The following is a 22,685-nucleotide window of genomic DNA, read 5'->3' as shown; positions in this document are numbered from 1 at the left end:
TGTTCACCCCTTGAGCCAGTTCTGTGGTCCCTCCAGCAAAGGACTGAGCCTGACTGAGCCATTTGGAACAGTGTGGGTTGTGGTCACTCAACGACAAGACACAGAGATTATGGACAGGCTCCAGACATTCTCATCTTCCTTTAAAGACCCATCAGAAGGCGGCAGCTAGGTGGCAGCTAGGTGGTGCAGTGGATAGAGCACCGGCCTTGAAGTCAGGAGGACCTGAGTTCAAATCCAGCCTCAGACTAAACACTTGACACTTACTAGCTGTGTAACCCTGGGCAAGTCACTTAACCCCAATTGCCTTCAAAAAAAACCTAACCCATCAGGAATTTGTCATTCTGAGATTTAGCTTGTTTGAAAAAAGCGGTAGCTTTCTGTGAACCACTAAACTGGGGCTTAAGTTCAGCTTATATATATATATATATATGTATATATATATATATGTATATATATATGTATATATGTATATATGTATATATATATATATAATATACTCTACATCTTTCAGTTTAATTGTGAAATAGTAAATCTATATTTTACTGTTAAATATCTTTTTTAAAAATTTTATTTATTTTATTCTGAACTTAAGAAATAAAACAAGCATTTCCGTAACATAGTAGAATAGAAAAAAAGGTGATTGTATATGAAACTGCAAATCTATTTTGTACAACTTGCTATTCCTTTTAAATATATAATAAAATTATCATATAATTTTCTTTTTTTTCCTTCCCTCACCCCCCCCCCCACGCCTTGCCCTAGAGATGGCTACCATTACACACAAATATGTATATATATGTAAAACCATTATCTAAATGATGGGGAAACCCCTATAATTTTATGGTTTTAGGAGGATGGTACAATTGTTTCAAACATTCATAAACAGTCTGTCAGCTGTCAAGTAAACCAGGAATTGTAGAATAATCCAATGAGCTCTGCCCTGGACAGGAATCCCAAATTGGCAGGGATGTTGGTAGTGGTGGTAGCTTCAAAAGATGCCATCCTGACTTTTTCTCTACGGTCAACGTCAAGGAAGAATGTCAGATCCCAGAAGTCAAATTGTGGGGAGCCAAAGATTCTGTCAGACATTTTAATTAGCTTAGGCTAGATTAGGGAATTGGGGGCCCCTCAGAAGTCATCATAACAGCATAGTACACTTGAAAGACCACTGATTTTGCAGTCGGAAGATCTGGGTTCAAATCCTTCCTCTGAAGCTCATTACGTTTGTGACCTTGTGTAAGTCAGTTAACCTCCTTAGACCTTAGTTTCCCCATCTGTAGTCCCTCTAAGATTATCTCCAATTTATTCTGCATATACCTGGTTTGTACATGGCTGTTTGTATGTTGTCTCCCCATTAAACCGTGAACTCCTTGAGAGTGTGGGCTGTTTTTGCCCCTTTTTTTTATCCTCAGGCTTAGCCTATGTTGTCGTTCAGTCATTTTCAGTCATGTCCAACTCTTCATGTCCCCATTTGGAGTTTTCTTGGCAGAGATACCGGAGTGGTATGTCATTTCCTTCTCCAGCTCATTTTACAGATGAGGAAACTGAGGCAAACAGTGACTTGTCCAGGGTCACACAGTGAGTAAATGGCTGGATTTGAACTCAGGTCTTCCTGACTCCAGCCTGGAGCTCTACCCACTTTACCATCTAGCTGTCCATTAGCATATAATAGGTGCTTAATAAATCCTTCTAGACTGAATTTACCCTGAGCTTTCCTGCCTCCTCCCCTCTTTCACTTGGTTCCCTCTACCTGGAATGTCCCTCTCCTTATCTCCATCTATTGAAATGCTGCCAGTCCTAAAACTTAATGTAACCAAAGACATTGTCTTTTCTGAGCTTTGTAGGTGAACTGGGTGTCAGAATTAATTATTCTCTTTTCTGGGTGATAGGAAACAGGTTAGTTGTACGTGATAGTTCCTTTTTTTATCCAATTTGGTGAGGAAAGGCAAATACCTGGTTAAATAAGTGGTCTAGTGGGCGAGGGGAAAACACAAGAATGTGAGTAGCCATTCGGAATCATACGCAGGGAAGAGTGACTGGGGCTTCTCCACAGGTCCCAAATTTGGAATAACAACATTCAAACAACTACATACAAAGGAGATACATACAGGAGAAATTAAAGATAATCTTAAAGGGACATCAGTAGCATCTGTAAAATGGGAATAATAACTAACTGCCATTCCTGCTTATCTCACAAAATCTGGATGTCTGTGAAGAAAGTGCTTTGCAAATTTTAAAACACTACATAAATGTGAGTTCTTGTTATTGTTATTTTTCCCAAAATGTGGCGTTGTGGGAAAAAAAACAAACATGGGATCTGAAGTCAGAGAAACCAGGCTCAGATTCCAGCCCTGCCACTTGCCTCCTGGGCATCAGTTTCTTTATCCATAAAATGAGGGAGCTGGACCATCAGATGACCTCTGAGGTCCCTTCTAGCCTGAAATCTAGGACCCTGTAATCCTAAAATAACTTGGGTTTGAATTCCATTTCTGCTAGGATCAAGATAGATCATTTCTAAAGCTTCTACGTCACTAAATCAAAGGCCTCTAACGCCTATGATACCATGAGGCCCATTCTGGAGACTTCCTTCCTGTACCAGCTTTCTGACTTTGCTTAAATTCCATGGAGACCCAGTGGCCCTTTAAATATTTGCATGCCCCACCCACAGGCTTTAGCAGGAGAGCTGCCTCAGTCAATCAATAGCCTTGGAAAGGGCCCCTAATTGGGGGTATAAAAAAACTACAGGAGTAGTTCTAGGCTTGTGGTTACGGTCACCTCAGCTCTAGAGGTGAGTGCCAGTGGGGAGAGGATGTATATACGGTGCATGGCGATTCAGTTCAAAGCATTTATTAACCTCTTTTGTGCCAGGCACTAAATTAAGCTCTGGGGACTGGGGAGGGACTGGGGACTGTACAAAGACAACAATGAAAACAATGTCTGTCCTCAAGGTGCTTTCATTCTATCTCTAACATGGTGAACTGGAGGTGTAGGGGAAGGTGGAGATCAAGGGAAGCCAGTCAGAGAAGGTGGTCCCTTGAACTGAGCCTTGAAGGAAGATACACATTACTTATGCTATCTTGGGTAAGTCATTTCACTTCTTGGGGCCTCAGTTTCTCTATCTGTAAAAGTATAAAATTGGGCTGGATAGTCTCCACGGTTTCTTCCAATTCTAGATCTATGATCCTTTGAGAGGTAGAGATGAAGAGGGAATGAATTCTAGCCATTCAAGATGGCTTATGGGAAGACAAAGGAGGGGAGGGGGGGTGAAATGGCAAATTCAGAGAATAGTGAATAGTCCATTTTGGCCAGAAAGTAGAGGGTGGAAATTAGGGGAGAGGAATCCAACAAGCAGGACTTAGCTCAACACCCATCAAACCTACTGAGAACCTGGCTGAACTTAAAGGGAACACCCTTAGACCACATCAAGAACTATCTAGAACCTACAGAGAGCCAGGAATACCCTTGAAGCACATCAAGAACTATCTAAAACCTACAGAGAGCCTGGAACACCCTTAGAACACATCAAGAACTATCAAGAACCTACAGAAAGCCTGGAACACCCTTAGAGCACATCAAGAACTATCCAGAACCTACAGAGAGCCAAGAACACTCTTAGAGCACATCAAGAACTATCTAGAATCTACAGAGAGCCTGGAACACCCTTAGAACACAAAAAGAACTATCTGGAACCTACAGAAAGTCAGGAATACCCTTAGAGCACATCAAGAACTATCTAGAACCTACAGAGAACTAGGAACACCCTTAGAGCACATCAAGAACTATCTAGAATCTACAGAGAGCCCACCTATAGAAAATCTGCTTTGTGTTTATAGGAAAGTGCCTAGAAAGAATGAGTTTTCCATTATTTGGGGAGGCAGTGGGCTCAGCCTTAGGAACCTTCTGAATTTCTTAACTTGCAGGTTACAAGATTTAGAGCTGGAAGTTACCTTTACTGATTCTTTAACTCAACTCTCTTGATTCAAAAGTGTCAAAACGGAGGCCCAGAGAGAACAAGTGACTTCCCCAAGAACACACAGGTAAAAGGGAGCAGAGCTAGATTTTGAACCTGAGTCTTTGCTTCTAAATCTGGTGCTCCTTCTACCGGGCCAAGTGACCTTTGCATAACTGTTTGTGACAATGTACAGAAAGCATCTCCTTTAAGATCTGACCTGGTCCTTTGGTCCCTGGGCTCACTTCCTTCTTACACATCCGTGTGCTGGGAGAATCTGGTGGCTGGAGGACAAGAGGTCCCTCGGTGACTGAGGCTGCCTCCTCCTTCCCCTGGTGGAGGCTGAAGGGCCTGTGTGATGTCCAGGGGGGGCTTGCTTCTGTACCATGTGGTCAACAGCTGGTTCACCTGCTTCTGGTTGGCGATGCCACGCAGGAGGTCTTTCTTCCCCTCCTCTCTCTCCTGGCCTTCGGCCTCTGCCGCGCTGTCCCAGGGTATGACTCCATCTTGCCGGGTGGCAGCTAGCCCTCGTGCCTTCATCTCGCTTCGCATGCTGTCAAAAAAGTGTAGGACGCACTTGTGGGCAAAGTCCCGGGCATGCTCACAGCATGTCTCATCAAACAGCTTCTGCTCCAGGTCTATGTAGTTACTCCAGTAGCGCCGCTGAACCAGGCGGGTCTGGTCAAAACAAGGCTGCAGGGAACGGGCCAGGAAGGCCATCACAATAAGCATCAGCATGATGCTCCAGCCAATAGCCTGGGAGAGAGGAGGAGAGAGTGACCTATGAACACTTGCCCAGGCTTAGCCCAACCCAGCCCACCAAGAAAGAGAGCATTGGGTCCTACCGTTCTGGTACTTAGCCCACTCTTCTCCTTCCTTGCACATCCTACCACTGAGTCTTCCATTTACTAGCTATGTGACCTTTGGGTACATCAGTTCACTGCCTGAGTCTCCTTTTCCTCATCTGCAAAATGGGTATATTACTACCATCGTTGCCAATGCCTCAGAGCTGTTGTGTGGAACCAATGAAATAATGTATATGAAAGTATATACATATACATATATATATATATATATATAAATATATAGGTAGTGATTTTGTAAACTGTAAATGATAGAATCTCAGAATTTGAAGGACTTAGAGATAATTTAGTCCAGTCCTCTCTCATTTTACAAAGGAGGAGACTAAGCCCTTGAGAAAGGAAAATGACTTGCCCAAAGTCACACAGTGAGTCTTTACTCAAGTCTCCTGATTCCTAATTCTCATACTATTACTTCATGATGTACTTATTTGTCATATAGCCTATATGGTCTTGTCTGGCTAATTCTCTTTTCATGTGTGTGTCCCATCCATTTCTTCAGTGATACTGTCAGCTCCTTAAAGATTAAGGGAGGCAGCATGGCTAGAGCCCCGGACCTGGAGCCAGAAAGACCCAAGTTCAAAGCCTGCTTCAGACATTTCCTAGCTGTGTGTCCTTGGGCAAATCACTTAACTGCTCTGGGTCTCAGTTTCCTCATTTGTGAAATGAAAGGTTTGGACTTGGTGATTTATAAGGTCCCTTCCTGCTCTGCACCTCCCTTTAGGCACAGTGGCTAGAACACTGGACTTGGAGTCAGGAAGACCTGAGTTTGAATCCTGTGTCAGACACGTATTATCTGTGTGACCTGGGCAAGTCATTTAACTCATCAGCCTCAGTTTCCTTATCTATAAAATGGGTATAATAGCCCTTCCCCATGGGGTTATGATGAGGATCAAATGAGATAGTATTCGTAAAGCACTATTACCCAGTGACCTATTTCATTCACCTCCGTCTTCTGCACAAAGCACTGGGTACACAGTAGGCACTTGACTGGCTAAAAGGATCCATTGCTTTATATGTGATTTAGAGGGTTTAATGGCAGAGCTGTCTTTGTTTTTTTTTCCTTCTTGTTCTGGGAAGGGGATGTCCTGGTCTTAGCTCAGTGCGGGAGCTGTCTTGCTTTTTAGCATTCGGTTATTTTGTTTTTGTCGTTCAGTTGTTTCAGTGTTCAGCTCTTTGTGAACCTATTTAGGGTTTTCTTGGCAAAAGATTCTGGGGTGGTTTGCCATTTCCTTCTCCAGCTCATTTCACAGATGAGGAAACTGAGGCAAGTGTCTGAGACTAGATTTGAACTCAGGAAGATGAGTCTTTATGACTCCAAGCCTGGCACTCAGCACTTCATCCACTGTGTCACCTAGCTGCCCTAACATCTAGTTATAAGGGCCATCAAATACCTGAAGGTTCTTCTGATCCACACTTAGTAAGATGGACACTTTGGGTTTGTCTCTACCAGAAGGGACAGGTTTTTATGGAACCATTTGAAGTATTTCACCACTTTATGGCAGGCATTAGTGTGCAACCTGGCTAGGATCAGGATGACTATCTGAGGTCAGAGAAGAGTAAAGCTATCTAACCCCTGGAGGGGTTGAGTCTGTGTCCTTGGTTCCTTGACGTCCTGGAACGAAATGCTAAGCAAAGGTATTTGACCTGGGATGGAGGCTTGGTCAGTGAAGTAAGAGGGCCAGAGCACCTCCAGGTTACCTGTGATAGACAGCGCAGGTACCGGGACACAGCCTTCCGGGCAGGGTTGTCTTTCACCAACTCATCGTCTTTGCAGGGCACCTTGGTCAGGAAGAGCTGCACATCACTAGCCGTCATATTGGCAAAGTCTGAAAACTTCTTAGGATCCACTGAACTGCTAAAGGCACAGATAAAACATTTCCCATCCAGGAGGGCGAGGAGGATCCAGACGACGGGGGCAGCCAGGGCCCGCTGAAGGACAGAAGAACACAAGTACCTGTGGAATGGGGGAAAGAAGAGAGCAGGGAGACAATCAGGGTCTTAAGTACCCCAGCCTGGCGGCCTGGGACTATGAGATCAGAGATTTAGTGCTAGAGAGACTGTAGAGCCATTGAATTCAGTTCTTTCTTTTTACAGATGAAGAAACTGAGGCACAGAGAAGTTAAGTGACTTATCCAGGGTCACATAGTCAATAAATGTTAGAGGTGGGATTTGAACCCAGACCTTCTTAACTTCAAGTCCAGTATGCTATCCAAACTGTATATGGTAGGCATATACCTACCATATACAGAAGACAGAAGGAAACCCTTTTCGCTCTCCATTCCCCTATCCTAAACTCCCAACACCCAATGAAGAAGGTGCAATGTCAGACTAGGGAACACTGAGGGAAATTACTGAAGTTCTCTTACCCTAGATCCTGACTAGGTAGCGCAGTGGATAGAGCTCTCAGCCTGGAAGTCAAGAGGAAGAGAGTTCAAATCTGGCCTCAGACACTAGCTGTGTGACCCCAGGCAAATCATTTAACCATGTTTGCCTCCGTTTCCTCTTCTGTAAAATGAGCTGGAGAAGGAAATGGCAAAACCATTCTGGGATGTCTGCCAACAAAACCCCAAGTGGGGTCGCAAAGAATCAGACACAACTGACACACCTAGCCTAGCTTCCAGTGATGAGTGGGACAAAAGACATAGCTTGCTTATGTTCCTTGGAATTCTTGGTCTAGATTTTGGCTACTGTTTTTCTACTTCCAGACTTCTACTTCTACTTCTGGGCTCCTTTTTAAGGTTTTTCCAACCCCAACATCCGGAGCCTATGATCCACCTTCCCAATTGCTGCCCCAGACTCCTCTCTGTGTGGCATCAAATATCCTGCTCTATGCCAAGTTGACCCCAATAATAAAAACAGCAACAAGAGCTAGCAAGCATTTATTTAGGTTTACTAGGTTCCAGGTATTGTGCTAAACACTTTGGAATATGGAGAAAGGCAAAACCAGTCTTTATCCTCAGCTTGCATTCTGATGAGGGAGACAACATGCAGATAATTATGTACGTAGGAGATGTGTGCAGAGTAGAGGAAAGGAATCTCAGAAGACACCAATGGCTAGAGGGACCAGTAAAGACTGCCTGCAGAAGCTGGGATTTGAGCTAGTCTTGAAGGAAGCTGGGCACCTCTACTCCAAGGTGAGGTCTTAGTGAGTGTGAAATAATGAAAACTCACCTTTATATCATCCTCGTCATCCTAACTCACATGCATAGACCACTACACAGATTAGAAAGTACTTTCCTTACTACAGGCTTATGAGACAGGGTGTGTAAGTATGACCTCTGTTTTATAGATGAGCAAATGCACAGGGTTGAAATGATTTGCCCGCAAATCATTTCATAAGGAGCAATTCAGGAACCAAACCTCACTAACGATTGAGGGCCAGGGCTCAGACACATAATAGGAGCCCTTCAAAATGTCTGCTATTTGCTTTTAAAGCCCTCCCTAGCAAGCACAACATTCATGTAGCAAATATAATATACATATGTGCAACATGAGATCCCTTAGCTTCATAGCATGGATAACATAGCATACGTATCAGTGCTTATAACAACACTTTGTACATGTTACACACACAAATAAACAACATATATAATTCAGAGTAGTCTTCCTGCTCATATTCTAAAGAGTTTATAGAACTGAAATGAGGAGTATGACATAGGCAGTGTATAAAACATGCATGGCCATAAAAATAGCGAATACAAACACAAAGAAATGTGGAAAGATTCACATAAGAGTGTGATTTGACTTAACAAAATGATGGCACAGAAAGCAGAAACATAAAAAGCAACCAAATCTGCTAAGTGCCTAAAAAGATATTATGGCCAAAGAGATTGGAAAAGGATACAGTAACTGTGACATTGTTTTCTTACATATGTATATAGTATATAATTGATAAATTTATAGATATAAATCCTTTTAGCAAATTCTAAGTAATTTAGAACTTGTGGTTTTCTTCCTTATTTTTATTTGGTTGTTTTTTATTGAAATTCTTATTATTTATGAGGAAAATAAAATAATTCATGCATGATATATATATATATATATAGCATACACAATGTGCATCATAGTAGTGAATAATATAACACTTTCTAATCAATTGATTCCAATCAGCCTATGAACATTTATTAAGCATCTACCATGTGTTAGGTACTGCAACAGGTTCTGAGGGGTAGATAAGAAGACAAATTTTTTTTAAATTCCTGCCTTCAAGGAGCTTTCATTTTATCTATTAAATTCTATCTACTCCAGAGCACTTGTAATGATTTTAAAGCTTTTCCTATTGTTTTTTTTTACTATATATAATATGGGTAGTGCAAAATTGCACTATAATGTAACTAGGAAAGGAGAAGGGAGGAGAAGAAGGGAAGGAAGGGAGGAATCAAGAGGGAAGAGAGAAAGTAGGAAGTAATGACAATTGGAAGAAAAGAGGGGAAGAGAGAGAAGAAGGGAAGGAAGGAAAGGGACAGGGAAGGAAGAGAAGGGACAAGGAAGGGAGGGAAGGAAGACAGAAAAGGAGGACTTAAAGAGAAGAAGGATAGAAAAGAGAGAAAGAGCAGATGGATAGGAAGGAGGAACTGTAGGGAAGAAGGAAGCTGACTTACTTGACGATGCCTGGGTCCTTCTTCCTTCTTCCCGTGGGTCTCCTCCACTCCTCGATCAGCACTACGGACTGCCTGTTAGCAATGAGCCCACAGAGGAAAAGGGCCACAGGTGGTGTGAACATGAGGCCCAGGCCATAGAGGGCATTGTACCGGGGCAGGCAGGGGCAGTTGAAGTCAAAGGAGGAGTAGATCTTCACGGTGGCCACAGCCAGGATAAGGCAGATCCCGTTCATTATGGATTCTGAGCTGGACTGGAAGTACTGGAAGATCGTACGGAATTTATCCATAGTTCCAAGTGCCGCTTAGGGAGCAGGAACCTCGGAGAATGAAGACGGTCACTCAGGGCCCTTAGGGTCTGGCTTCTCTTAGCACCCAACCCTGTAGGTCTTCTGTCCTGAGAATCCTAGGGCCAAGCTCGCAGGTAGATGTAGGCAGGGTTTCAGCCTATAACAGGCCCCTCCCTAAGTCATTCCCCGCTTCCAGCAGCCTCTTCCAAGTAGTTTCCTTAGCCTTAGCCTCCCTCCTTCCCTTCTCCTCTGGTCTACACTTGGCTCAAAGTGTTTTCTTGGTCTGAGGCTGCAGTAAAGAAGCTTTTCTTTTCTCTTGGCAGTACCTGGAGACAAAGAATGACCTAATGACTCACTGTCTCTCAGAAGCCAGGCCTATTCAAATAGCCTGGTGCCTGTCCTTGTCCCCTCCCTGGGGCCTAGGGAGGGGTAGGGTAGGTGGAAGAAGGACAGCTGTGTTTCTTTGAAGAATCAGTGTAGGTAGCACTCAGGCCGCTACTATCACCATGAACCAAAATTATGTATCCAAATAGATACATGACTTAGACCTAAAATGTGACATCAAAAGGAAATTAGAGGAGCAAAGAAAAAATTGCTTTCTGATCTATTGTTAAGAATTCATGACCAAACAAGGAACAGAGATAATCCCAGAAGATAAAATGGACAATTTTGATTTCATAAAGTTAAAAAGTTTTCCACAAGCAAAACCAATGTAACTAAAATTTGAAGGGAAAAAGGTAACTGGGGAAAAAACAAAACCAAACCAGTAACTTTCTCTGATAAGGGTCTCATTCCTAAGACATAAAGACTGACTCTGGCTGGACCATTTCTCAACTGCACCAACAGCACAATGTTGTGCCTGTTTGTCCCCAGCTCCTCCAATGACTATCACTTTTCCTTTTTCATCATCTTTGCTAATCTATTGGGTGGGAGGTGGAAGCTCAGAGTGTTTTTTTTGTTTGTTTGTTTTTTGGTGAGGTAATTGGGGTTAAGTGACTTGCCCAAGGTCACTTATCTATTGAGAATCATTGAGCTCAGGTCCTCCTGACTCCAGGACTGGTGCTCTATTCACCATGACACCTAGCTGCCCTTCAGAGTGGTTTTAATTTATATTTCTTTGATTCTTCTTCCTGCTTTTCAATGTATTGTCTGCCAATTTTGCTTATAAATTTCTGTCATCCTTTTATTTTTTAAAATTAATTTATTTTGATTTATCAACAATTAGTTCCATAAGCTTTTGAGTTTTAAATTTTTCTCCTCCTCCCTCTCTACCTCCCCAAGACAGCATGCAATCTGATATAGGCTATACATAGACATTCCTATTAAATATATTTTCACATTAGTGATGTTGCAAGTAAGAATCAGAAATAGGAGGAACCACTAGAAAGAGGAAACAAAACACAACAGAAGAAAAAAAGTAGCAAATAGTATGCTTCGATCTGCATTCAAACTCCATAGTTCTTTTTTTGGATGTGGATAGCATTTTCCATCATGAGGCCTTTGGAGGCGTCTTAGATCCTTGTATTGCTGAGAAAGGTTAAGTCTATCAATATTAGTCATTGCACAACATGGTTGTTATTGTGTACAACGTTCTCCTGGTTCTGCTCACTTCACTCAGCTTCAGACCATACAAGTCTTTCCAGGTTTTTCTGAAGTCTGCCTATTCATCATTTCTTATAGCACAATAGTATTCCATTACATTCATATACCACAACTTGTTCAGCCATTCCCAATTGATGGACATCCTCTCAATTTCCAATTCTTTGCCACGACAAAAAGAGCTGCTATAAATATTTTTGCACATGTGGGTCCTCTTCCCATTTGTATGATCTCTTTGGGAGATAGCCCTCGAAGTGCTATTGCTGGGTCAAAGGGTATGTACATTTTTATAGCCCTTTGGGCATAGTTCCAAATTGTTCTCCAAAATGGTTGGATCATTTCACAACTCCACCAACAATGCATTAGTGTTCCAATTTTCCCACACCTTCTCCAACATTTATCATTTTCCTGTTTTGTCATGTTGGCCAATCTGATAGGTGTGATGTGGTACCTCAGAGTTATTTTGATTTGCATTTCTCTAATCAATAGTGATTTAGAGCATTTTTTTCACATTGTCATCCTTTTCCATGATGGTTGTACTCTAGTGCTACTTTTGGTTACCATGTTTCTCAACTTGGCAAGGAGATTAAAGGTTTGATAGCTAATGCGGTTTGGGGTCCTTTTTGTCCTATCATTTGTGGCAACTATCTTACGATAGTTAAACTTCTCTAAAAAATGTTGTTAATTAATGTCAGCAGGGAGAGGGACAGATCTGGCAGCCTTTATCCTGCATTTCTGCCATTGTGGCAAAGTTTGCTATCCCTCTTACACATTTCTATTGAAAATGTCCCCGTGAATATAATTCTGTTCCTCCAGTCACCTATCAATTCATTGGTTGCCAAGAAAACCCCAAATGGGGTCATGAAGAGTCGGACACAACTGAACAACAATGATGACAACAACAAAAATGGAATAGTGTGTAGAGTAGCAGAACCTGAAGTCAAAAGGGGTTAGGAGAGAAGGATGGAAACAAGCGTTTAAGTGCCTACTATGTGCCAAGTACTGTGCTAAATGCTTTACAAATATCTCATTTGATCCTCAGACAACCCTGGGAGGTAGGTGCTGTTATTCGCATTTTTACAATTAAGGAAACTGAGATAGACAGAGGTTAAATAGTTTGCCAGGGTCACACAACTAGTAGCAAGTGTTTGAGGCCAGATTAGAACTCTAATCTTCCTGACTCCAAGCCCAGCATGCTCTCCACTGTACCACCTCGCTGCCCCTGGGCAAGGAATGGATTTGTGATTTCATTGATATAGAAAACTCTGAGGTGAGGGAACTCTCCTTATCAGGGCAAGTGGGCACCTTTTCTTCAACTAAAGAATCTTAGGGAGTTGCCTGTAGCCCTGAGCATAGAATGTCAGAATAGGAAAGGACTTTAGGGGTCCTTTGAATTCAGGGGTCCTTAATCATGGACCCCTTCGACAGGACGGTAAAGCCCAGGGACCTCTTCTTAGGATAATTCTTAGTGAAAATAAAGCTGTGATTTTTTTTTTTAATCCAAGTTCATGCATCCCCATGGCAACTAGATAGCACAGTGGATAAAATCCTGAACCTAGGATCAGGAAATTTGCTGTTGTTTGGTCATTTCAGACTTTTTGTAACCCATTTGGGGTTTTCTTGGTAGAACTACTAGAGTGGTCTACCATTTCCTTCTCCAACTCACTTTACAGATGAGGAAACTGAGGCAAATAGGGCTGAGTGACTTGCCCAGGGTCACACAGCTAGTTAGTGTCTAAGGCTGGATTTGAACTCAAAAAGATGAATCTTCCTGACTCCAGGCTCAGCACTCTATCACATTGTACCACATAGCTGCTCAGGAAAACCAGAATTCAAATCTGGCCTCAAACACCTGCAACTATATGTGTGGCTTTGGGTAAGTCATTTAACTTCTATTTTCCTCAGTTTCCTTAACTGTAATAATAGCACCTACCTCCCAGGTTGTTGTGAAGGATGATATGGCATCTGTAAAACATTTAGTACAATGCCTGGCACATAGTAGGTGCTTAACAAATGCTTGTTCCCCTCCTCCTCCCCTCAGAAATCTATCCTCAGACAAGGGGCTATAAATCCCAGGTTAAGAACCACTGATCTAGTCCAACCCTCCTATTTCATAAAGGAAGAAAGCTAAGGCCAGAGATGTGATGTGAACTGCCCTAAGTTGCATGGTGACTTAGCCACAGATCCTGGAATCCAGCCTGAGTGGCCCAACTTGTAGGCTACAAAAATATTCAGTAGTTTCAAGTGTCTGGGCTGTGATTTAAAAGCATTTCTTTACACCTGCTCCATCTCCTGACCTTTGATAAAAACGGCTAGAAATTCCCATAAGGTACCACCCTATCCCCATGTGTGAAACAGACCTGGAAAAGCTGGAATAAAGTTCAATTTTGCAAATGTGTATTAAGTTCCTACTATGCACAAGGCCTTGTGCTAGGTAAAGAGCACTGATGTAGCACTCAAAAGCCAAAGGGTACTTTTCTCTTAAGAAAATGATTTCCTGTTCCAGGTTCCCCTTGGGTGACTGCAGCTCATAATAGGAAATGTACAACTTTCAGGAGACAACAATATTATCTATTTATTGATTTTTTAAATTTAATTTTACTTTTTTGGGTTACATTTTAAGTTCTAAACTTTCTCCCTCCCTCCCTCCCCACCCTGCAATAGAAAAGGTCACCATTTGACACAGATAAACATATGTATATGTAGAGAGAGATAGCTATAGGTATATGTGTCTATATATCTATATCTATATATCTGTGTGTGTCTACGTAAAGGCCACTCTTGACACAGATACATACATATTTGTCTATGTGTGTGGTATGGTATGTGTGTAAAGGCCACCAGTTGACACAGATATATACACATGTGTATGTTGTGTGTGTGTGCATAAAGGCCACCATCTCACACACATTATATATGTAACACATATATGCAATACACATATAGGTTATATGTAACACACATATAATATATGTAATTCTATTTATTAGTTCTTTCTCTGGAGGTGGGTAGCATCTTCCTTCATAGGTCCTTTGTAACTGGTGTGAGTATTTATAATACTCAGAATAACTTAGTCATTTACAGTTATTCTTCAAATATATTTTATTTTTGTTTTTTTTAAATTAATTTATTTTAATTTATCAACAATCAGTTCCATAAATTTTTGAGTTTAAAATTTTCTCCCTCTCTGTCCCTACCACCCTCCCCAAGATGGTGTACAATCTGATAGAGACTATACATATACATTCTTATTAAACATATTTTCACATTAGTGATGTTGTAAGTAAGAATTAGAACCAATAGGAGGAACCACCAGAAAGAGGAAACAAAAATCAACAGAAGAAAAAAAATAGCAAATAGTATGCTTCGATCTGCATTCAAACTCCATAGTTCTTTCTTTGGATGTGGATAGCATTTTCCATCATGAGGCCTTTGGAGATGTCTTAGATCCTTGTATTGCTGGGAAGGGTTAAGTCTATCAATATTAGTCATCGCACAACGTGGCTGTTATTGTGTACAACGTTCTCTTGGTTCTGCTCACTTCACTCAGCATCAGACCATACAAGTCTTTCCAGGTTTTTCTGAAGTCAGCCTGTTCATCATTTCTTATAGCACAATAGTATTCCATTACATTCATATACCACTACTTGTTCAGCCATTCCCCAAGCATCCTCTCAATTTCCAATTCTTTGCCACCACAAAAATGAACAATATATTTATTGATTTTTAAATACTGGGTTTCACTCACACCCAGGCTGGAAGTACAAGGGTCCAATCCCATGACTGGTCTACCTGGGAACTTTGACCTGCAGTTTCCAACTTGTCTTGGCTTGCCCCTCCTTAGGCAACCTGTTGGCCCTCCTGTTCCAAGGGGACTAACCATATTGACACTCAACTGAGTACAGATACCTAGCCCATTATAGCTCAATACTAGCTACCTTAAGAAGTCTACCAGCCTTGGCTTCAGCCTCCCCAGTAGCTGGGATTTCAGGGATGTGCTACCATGCCAGGCTGACAATGACATTATTTAAGAGAGTATTCTTGTACTTATGTAGGGCGTTGATCCTGTTCAACTTCCTGATTTTACAGGCTGTTGTGAGAAGAGTGGCTGGGTAATCTGCTGTAGATGGGGACCATCCCTTTTGAGGGTCCTTTTGTTGAGGTTGGTATTGTTGCTATTTTTTGGAGAAATCCAGAAAGACCTGAGCAGATCAGAGAATGAGAAGCTAAAGATAGTCATTGCCTCCTAACCAATTCACCATCCTCTAATCCTTAGTCATAGAGATGGCAGCAGCAGAGCCTCTCAGGCCAAGAGAGTGCAGTGGTGGAGCACGTGTATACAAACTCATGGGCCCAAGAAAGGGAAGCCAAGTGGTCAAAGATCGAGGACCCAGCCTCCAGCACAGAACTGGACACTGGTGAGTTCATAGAGAGTTCAGAGACCTAATTTTCTAAAAAGAGAAGGGGAAGTGGTTTGGTTGTGACATTCTCTTGGGAAAAAGAGACTAGGCACATGGCCTCAGAGCTGGAAAAGCTTCAAGGGATTAAGTCAAAATGTGGAGAAGCAAAGAAATATAGATTTTGTGTCTTGCTACTATTTTGAGTAATCTGAACAGTGTAAAACCCCACTGCTTAGCACAGTGTCTGGAACATAGTAGGTACTTAATAAATGTTTATTCGATGACTGAATAGTGCAACATACAATGGGAATGGAAGTTGACCTCTTTAGCAACTCTGTTTGTTTCTTTAGGGCAATATCATACAGCTGGAGACCTTTATGGGTTCCTGGGGTAAAAAAAGGGACAAGAATGTTATGGGATTGCCTCTTTAGCAACTCCAAGTCTGTTTCCCTTCCAAGGGGAGTCCACAGGGTGGTGCTATAAGTATGGAAGATTGTGTAGGTCCTTGTGGGATGGTGTTTACAAGAGAGGAAGGAGAATTGTATCAGTTATATCTGGGTTAATTGTGAATCCTTGCTCATTTCTGCAACCTCTTTATTTCACAGAAAAGGAAATGGAGACCCAGAGCGGTGGAGTAATGTGCCCAAGGCCATATAGATAGTAAGTAGTAGAACCAGGATTTGAACCCAAGCCCTCTGATTCCAAAGCCATTGCTCTTTCCACCACTATCTCACAGATAATCAATAAAAATCCTTTCCAGCTCTAAATCCTATGTTTCTAAGACTCTTTGGTTTCATCTTTGCATCTTTGGTATATAGGACAATGTCTCGCACATAGCACTATAGATATACTTAATGAATGTTTGTTGGATTATTTTGCTTTTTCAAGGATATGTGATTTCAGTGGGTTGTTCCTCCATTGAAGCAAACTTTCCTTAACTGCTAGTGTCCCCTTCTCACAACCATCTTAAATTTAATTTGCATTTTTCTGCGCATACTTATATATGTACACGTTTTCTTCCTGGATAGAATATAAGCTCCTTGAGGGCAGGGAATATTTCTCTTTTGCCTGTCTCTTGAGCCCAACACTCTGCCTGGCACATAATAGATGTTTAATAAGTACTTGTTGATTGATTATAACCCTTCCACATCCTAGAAGATCATCTTTATGAGTTGCTGCAACATAAAACATCCTTTACTTGCTGGGTAACCTTTTGGTCATTTTATTAAATTGAATAATCCACACTCCCTTTCAATCTTTTAGCTTTATTTTAACACTGGTTGCTACCTTTCACCATTCTCAATAGCTTCACTAGTGATAGTGGGGTATATGGGGTGTTCAAGGAGGCCTAATTAAATGCAAAGATGAGCTCCAACGTTCTGCTCAGAAAGCTGAAGGAAGTTGATTTGAATGTACGTTCAAAAGCAACAAGATGCCCTAGAATTTGGCCACGTTCAGATGCTCTCTCCACTCTGGCTCTGAAACCACCCATGCCACCCTGAGCAACCTCTTTTCCCTCGTGGAGACTATTGCTCAGAATCATGCCAATCAGTTATATCTGCCAGGGCATTGTCATCCTCCGTGCTAAAAATGCTGTAGTCATCCTATGGCCATTGGCACTGGGACCCAGAGCACATTCAGTCTCTGGCTCCAGGCACCAGCAGAGCATGCCTGCTTCTACCTTGCCCAGCCATTCACTCTCTCCACATTTCCATACCCCCAGGGAGCTCCACCCAAAGGCTTGAAATGCACCCTCAAATTGTCTAGGGAGCTGCACCTGAGCACACCTCCTGACAGACAACACACTGACTCACAAACCCTACACTTGTGTTAACTAATTTATTGCTCACAATGCATACAGAATGGTTTCCAATCTGACCACTCCACCATTTCCCAGTATCAGAGAAACGTCGTGATGTTCTCTCATAACCAGGAGGTTAGACAATGGGTAGCCATAGCATCAGCCTTTCAATTTGTATGTTCTCAGAATCAAATGCAAACAACAATCATTTCACGCAAAATTTCATGAGATACTTGTAGTGCTCAGGATGAGAATAAGCAAACAAGAAGATAATTGCAAATAGTGTACCTTCTGTGGTAAAGGTAGAGAAATGATTTATTTTTTTTTTTATTCTAGATTTCATGAACACAAAATAGAACATTTCCAAATAGACATTGAAATGGAAAAGGAAGATTTCATGTGAAACTTTGGTTTTCTAATATATGCAATTTGCTTTTTAAAAAAAATATATAATGAATTCAACACAGTACTTTTGAAGCTGTTGTGCTTGTCTGTTTCCTTCTGAACTTTGGTCTGTTCCGTTCTATGCATTTTATCATTTAGAATTTTTATTGATATCTTTTGTTTTTATATTACCTAAATTTCCCCCTCTATCCCTGTATCTTCTTTCTATACATTAAAAATTGCTTTGGGGAAGCTAGGTGGAGCAGTAGATAGAGCGCAGTCCAGGAGGCAAGAGGACCTGAGTTCAAATTTGGTTTCAGACACTTACTAGCTGGGTAACTCTGGGCAAGTAACTTAACTCCAATTGCTTCCAAAAAACAAAAACACAAGCAAAAAAATGCTTCAAGAATATTCTTCTTCTTCTTCTTTTCCTCCTTGTCTTCCTCTCATTCCTATCATGGATTCATCTCACACACCCTAAATCCTTCCCCAGAAAAAAGTAAAACACTGTTCTTGTAAGTAATAAGCATAGTCAAGCAAAACAAATCCACTTTCTTGCCATGTCTAAAAATGACTATCTCATTCTGCACCTCGAGCCCATTCAGTTTTCTGTTAGGAGGTGGGTACATGCTTATATCATCAGTCATGGTTGATCATTGTATTGATTAGAATGATAGAGGCATTCTGTTAAGAATATGGCAAGATCTTTCAAACTCTTTCTTCAGACCATAGTCTTCATGATAGCAGATAATCAGTGAATTCAGTACAAATGTGGGCATAATGGAAGTTGGTGGAAAATTGGTTTAGTATTAAGAAATGAAAGGGGCTAAAGCTTTGTAGATTACTGAGAAGCCTCATGACTTTTCAAAAAAGTTTAATTGATGCCTTTTGTCATTATATTGCAATTATTTCCCAGTGCCTCTCCAGATTAAAACATCCCTTGTGACAAAAATGATTAAGCCAAACATCCGCTAGACACTGCCCAACAACATACACAATATTCTGTTATTGTAGTCCCCACCTCTCTGTAGTGGAGAAAGAGGCATGTTTCATTATCTTTTCTCTGGGACTTTCCATTTTTTCCCCATTACTCAAAGTTCAATTGCCTTTTAATAATACTTTAATTTACATTACTATAATCCTTGTTTATACCCCTTTTTTGGTTCTGCTTCATAGCAACACTCTTTGTGAGAGTCAAGAAATAGAAACAAAGTAGTTGCTCACCAGTTAGGGAAAAGTGTGTGTAGAGAGCATGGTATGCTAACATAGACAGGGCAGGTAGGTGGTGTAGCGGTTAGCGGGTCAGGCCTGGAGTTAGGAAGACTCACTTTCCTGAGTTCAAATCTGGCCTCAGACACTGGCCAGCTGTGAGACCCTGGGCAAGTCACTTAACCCAGTTTGCCTCATTTTCCGCATCTGTAAAACGAGCTGGAGAAGAAAATGGCAAACTAGTATGTTTGCTAAGAAAACCCAAATATGGTCACAAAGAGTTGGAAATGACTGAAAAACTATTGAATCGTTGCAAATGTAGTAAGGCAATGTGACATTGGATAGAGAGGGTCTTACTAGCCTTTCCCTTCCCCACCTCCAATTCAATTCATGATGCCTGTGCTATGAGTAAACAGGACCATCACCACCTTGGATGCAATGGGGGGAGGGAGAGAGAGAGAGTCCCCAGCCCAGTTGGGAATTTTAAAGATATATCCTGTTTTATTCACACAGCCAATGGAAAAAGACTATTTCCACCAATGTAGGAGGGGAACACAGAGGGATATTGGGCTAGAATTATATCTACCATACTTCAAATATTGGTAGTCTAAGGATATGACTCTTTTGGCGCTTAGCATTCTCTAGGACTACAGGTGCTAGAAGTCAAGAGACATGTTAAAATTTGGCTTCTCATGTCTCTCCAGCTCCAGGGAGATTTCTGGTAAATCATTTAAAAATCTACACTTGCCTCTTGAACTCCTTCTCTGGCTCTCCCAGCAGCCTCTCTGAATCTAAAAAAGTTTCTTCCCCACTTATACAAGCATAGCGATTTTTTTTTTTCCAGGTTCAGTGGTTTTGCAGCCAATCAGGAGTAATTTTTCTCTCTGAGCATACAATATTTACTACAGATCACAGAGCTGTCCCTCAGAAAACACTGTAGGTTTGGATGGAGGTAGAGTTATATCTGTATGTATTTTGTGTTTACTCATCTACATGTAATGAGTTGTATGTGGCTCCTTTATAGTAGATGGAGATTATATGCCTGTGTACAAAGATTTAGGGCAAGGTGAGGCTGTGCAGTCCCTGCCCTGGCTTCCTTTCTTTCATTCTTGGAGGGAGTGATGAATGAACGTTTAAATATAACACTGTCTAGTCTTTATTTACCTTTTTGCTTTACTATTTTTTGCTGGCTTAAAATTCAATGGATATTGATACTTGGGAATGGTTCATTATTCTCTTGACCACTTCAGCCTCGGAGGCCCTGAGTGAATCTATTATGTTTGTTCTAGACTAACTCTACCTCTCCCTATCTTTTTAAAAAAATATTTTTATTTAAAGTTTTGAGTTCCAAATTCTATCCTTCCCGTCCTACCTCCATCCCCCCCTCCCTGAGATGGTAAGGGATAAAATATAGGTTATACATGTGCAATCATGTAAAACATTTCCATGTTAGTCATTTTGTACAGCAAGATGCGAATACAAGGGAAAAAATGAAAGAAAGTGAAAAATAGCATGCTTTAGTCCGTATTCAAACAATATATCAGTTCTTTCTCTGAAGGCAGATAGTATGCTTCGTCATTAATCCTTTGGAATTGTCTTGGATCATTGTATTGCTGAGAATAGCTAAGTCATTTACAATTCTTCACTGAACAATATTGCTATTACTGTGTACAATGTTCTTCTGGTTTTGTTCACTATGCATCAGTCCATGCAAGTCTTTCCAGGTTTTTCTGAAATCATCCCACTTGTCATTTCTTATAGCACAATAAAATTACAGCACAATCATATGCCATAGCTTGTTCAGCCATTCCCCAATTGATGAGCATCCCTTCATTTTCCAATTCTTAGCCACCACAAAAAGAGCTGCTATAAATATTTTTGTACAAATAGGTTCTCCCCACCTTTTTATCTTTTTGGGATATAGACCTAGCAGTGGCATTGCTGGATCAAAGGGTATGCACAGTTTTATAGCTCTTTGGGCATAGTTCCAAATTGTTCTCCAAAATTGTTGGATCAGTTCACAACTCTATCAACAGTGGATTAGTGTCCCAGTTTTCCCACATCCCCTCCAACATCCAACATTTTCCTTTTTTGTCATATTAGTCAATCTGATAAGTGTGAGGTGGTACCTCAGAGTTGTTTTAATTTGCATTTCTCTAATCAATAGTGATTTAGAGCATTTTTTCATATGACTATAGATAGCTTTGATTTCTTTGTCTGAAAACTACCTGTTTATTTCCTTTGGCCATTTATCAGTTGGGGGATGACTTGTATTTTTATAAATTTGATTCAATTTTCCATATATTTGAGAAATGAGGCCTTTATCAGACACAGTGGTTGCAAAAAATAAAATTCTCCCAGTTTTGCTTTCTTTGTGATTTTGGTTGCATCGGTTTTGTTTTTGCAAAAACTTTTTAATTTTATATAATCAAAATTATCTTTCACATTTTGTAATGCTCTCCATATCTTCTTTGGTCCGAAGTTCTTCCCTTATCCATATCTGACAGATATTCCATATCCATATCATTCCATATTCCTTATTCCATATCCATATCTGACAAACTATTCCATGATATCTTAATTTGCTTATGGTATTACCTTTTATGTGTAAATCATGTATCCATTTTGACCTTATCTTGATATACGATTGTGAGATATTGGTCTATACTTAGTTTCTGCCATATTGTTTTCTAGTTTTCCGAGCAGTTTTTGTCAAATAATGAGTTTTCATTCCAAAAGTTTGGATCTTTGGGTTTTTCATATACTAGCTTACTATGGTCATTTACTATAATGTAATTGTACCTAATCTATTCCATTGATCCACCATTCTATTTTTTACTCAATGCCTGATTGTTTTGATAATTACTAATTTATAATACAATTTGAGATCTGGTATGGCTAGACCACCTTCTTTTGCATTTTTTTTCATTGATTTACTTGATGTTCTTGAGCTGATGTTCTTCCAGATGAATTTTGTTATCATTTTTTTCTAGCTTTATAAAATAATCTTTTTTTTTTTTTTTTTTTGGTGAGGCAAAGGGGGTTAAGTGACTTGCCCAGGGTCACACAGCTAGGAAGTGTCAAGTGTCTGAGGCTGAATTTGAACTTAGGTCCTCATGACTCCAAGGTCAGAGCTCTATCTACTGCATCACCTAGCTGCCCCTGTAAAATAATTTTTTCATAGTTTGATTGGCATGGCACTGAATAAATAGATTAATTTAGGTAGAATTGTTATTTTTACTGTATTGGCTCTGCCTACCTATAAGCAATTAATATTTTTTCCAATTATTTATATCTGACTTTATTTGTGTGAAAAGTGTTTTATAGTTGTATTCATGTAGTTCCTGGGTTTGTCTTGGGCAAGTAGACTCCCAAGTATTTTATGTTATCTATAGTTATTTAAAATGGAATTTCTCTTTCTATCTCTTGCTGCTGGACCTTGTTGGTAATATAATAGAAATGCTGATAATTTATGTGGGTTTATTTTGTATCTTGCAACTTTGCTAAAATTGTTAATAATTTCAAGTAGTTTTTTGGTTGATTCTCTAGGATTTTCTAAGTATAACATCATATCATCTACAAGGACTGATAG

The 22,685-nt window shown here is 40.6% G+C and overlaps 1 protein-coding gene and 1 long non-coding RNA gene across 2 annotated transcripts; one reads left to right on the top strand and one right to left on the bottom strand.

The window, feature by feature from the left end:
• Positions 1–4,201: 4,201 nt before the first annotated feature.
• Positions 4,202–9,700, bottom strand: CALHM3 (calcium homeostasis modulator 3). Its single transcript, XM_027851633.1, has 3 exons — positions 9,414–9,700; positions 6,511–6,766; positions 4,202–4,705 (listed from the first exon to the last, which is right to left on the bottom strand). The coding sequence occupies exons 1-3, from the start codon at positions 9,698–9,700 to the stop codon at positions 4,202–4,204; spliced, it is 1,047 nt and encodes a 348-aa protein (XP_027707434.1).
• A 5,687-nt stretch (positions 9,701–15,387) lies between these two features.
• On the top strand, positions 15,388–17,925 carry LOC114035371. Its single transcript, XR_003568214.1, has 4 exons — positions 15,388–15,461; positions 15,576–15,717; positions 16,305–16,359; positions 17,837–17,925. It is a non-coding gene; the product is annotated as an uncharacterized LOC114035371 (long non-coding RNA).
• Positions 17,926–22,685: the final 4,760 nt, after the last annotated feature.

The sequence above is a fragment of the Vombatus ursinus genome, unplaced genomic scaffold (assembly GCF_900497805.2).
Source record: "Vombatus ursinus unplaced genomic scaffold, bare-nosed wombat genome assembly UNPS02009205.1, whole genome shotgun sequence".
NCBI lineage: Eukaryota > Metazoa > Chordata > Mammalia > Diprotodontia > Vombatidae > Vombatus > Vombatus ursinus.
Note: the sequence above shows the minus strand (reverse complement) of the source record. Positions and strands in the feature narration are given on the sequence as shown.

What these genes read in the sequence shown, in the direction of transcription:
- CALHM3 (XM_027851633.1), bottom strand. Translation starts at nt 9,700, where the DNA reads ATGGATAAATTCCGTACGATCTTCCAGTACTTCCAGTCCAGCTCAGAA. An exon ending in AAGGACCCAGGCATCGTCAA is followed by an intron (nt 6,767 to 9,413) that starts GTAAGTCAGCTT and finishes CCCATTCCACAG; the next exon opens with GTACTTGTGTTCTTCTGTCC. An exon ending in ACCTGCGCTGTCTATCACAG is followed by an intron (nt 4,706 to 6,510) that starts GTAACCTGGAGG and finishes CCTCTCTCCCAG; the next exon opens with GCTATTGGCTGGAGCATCAT.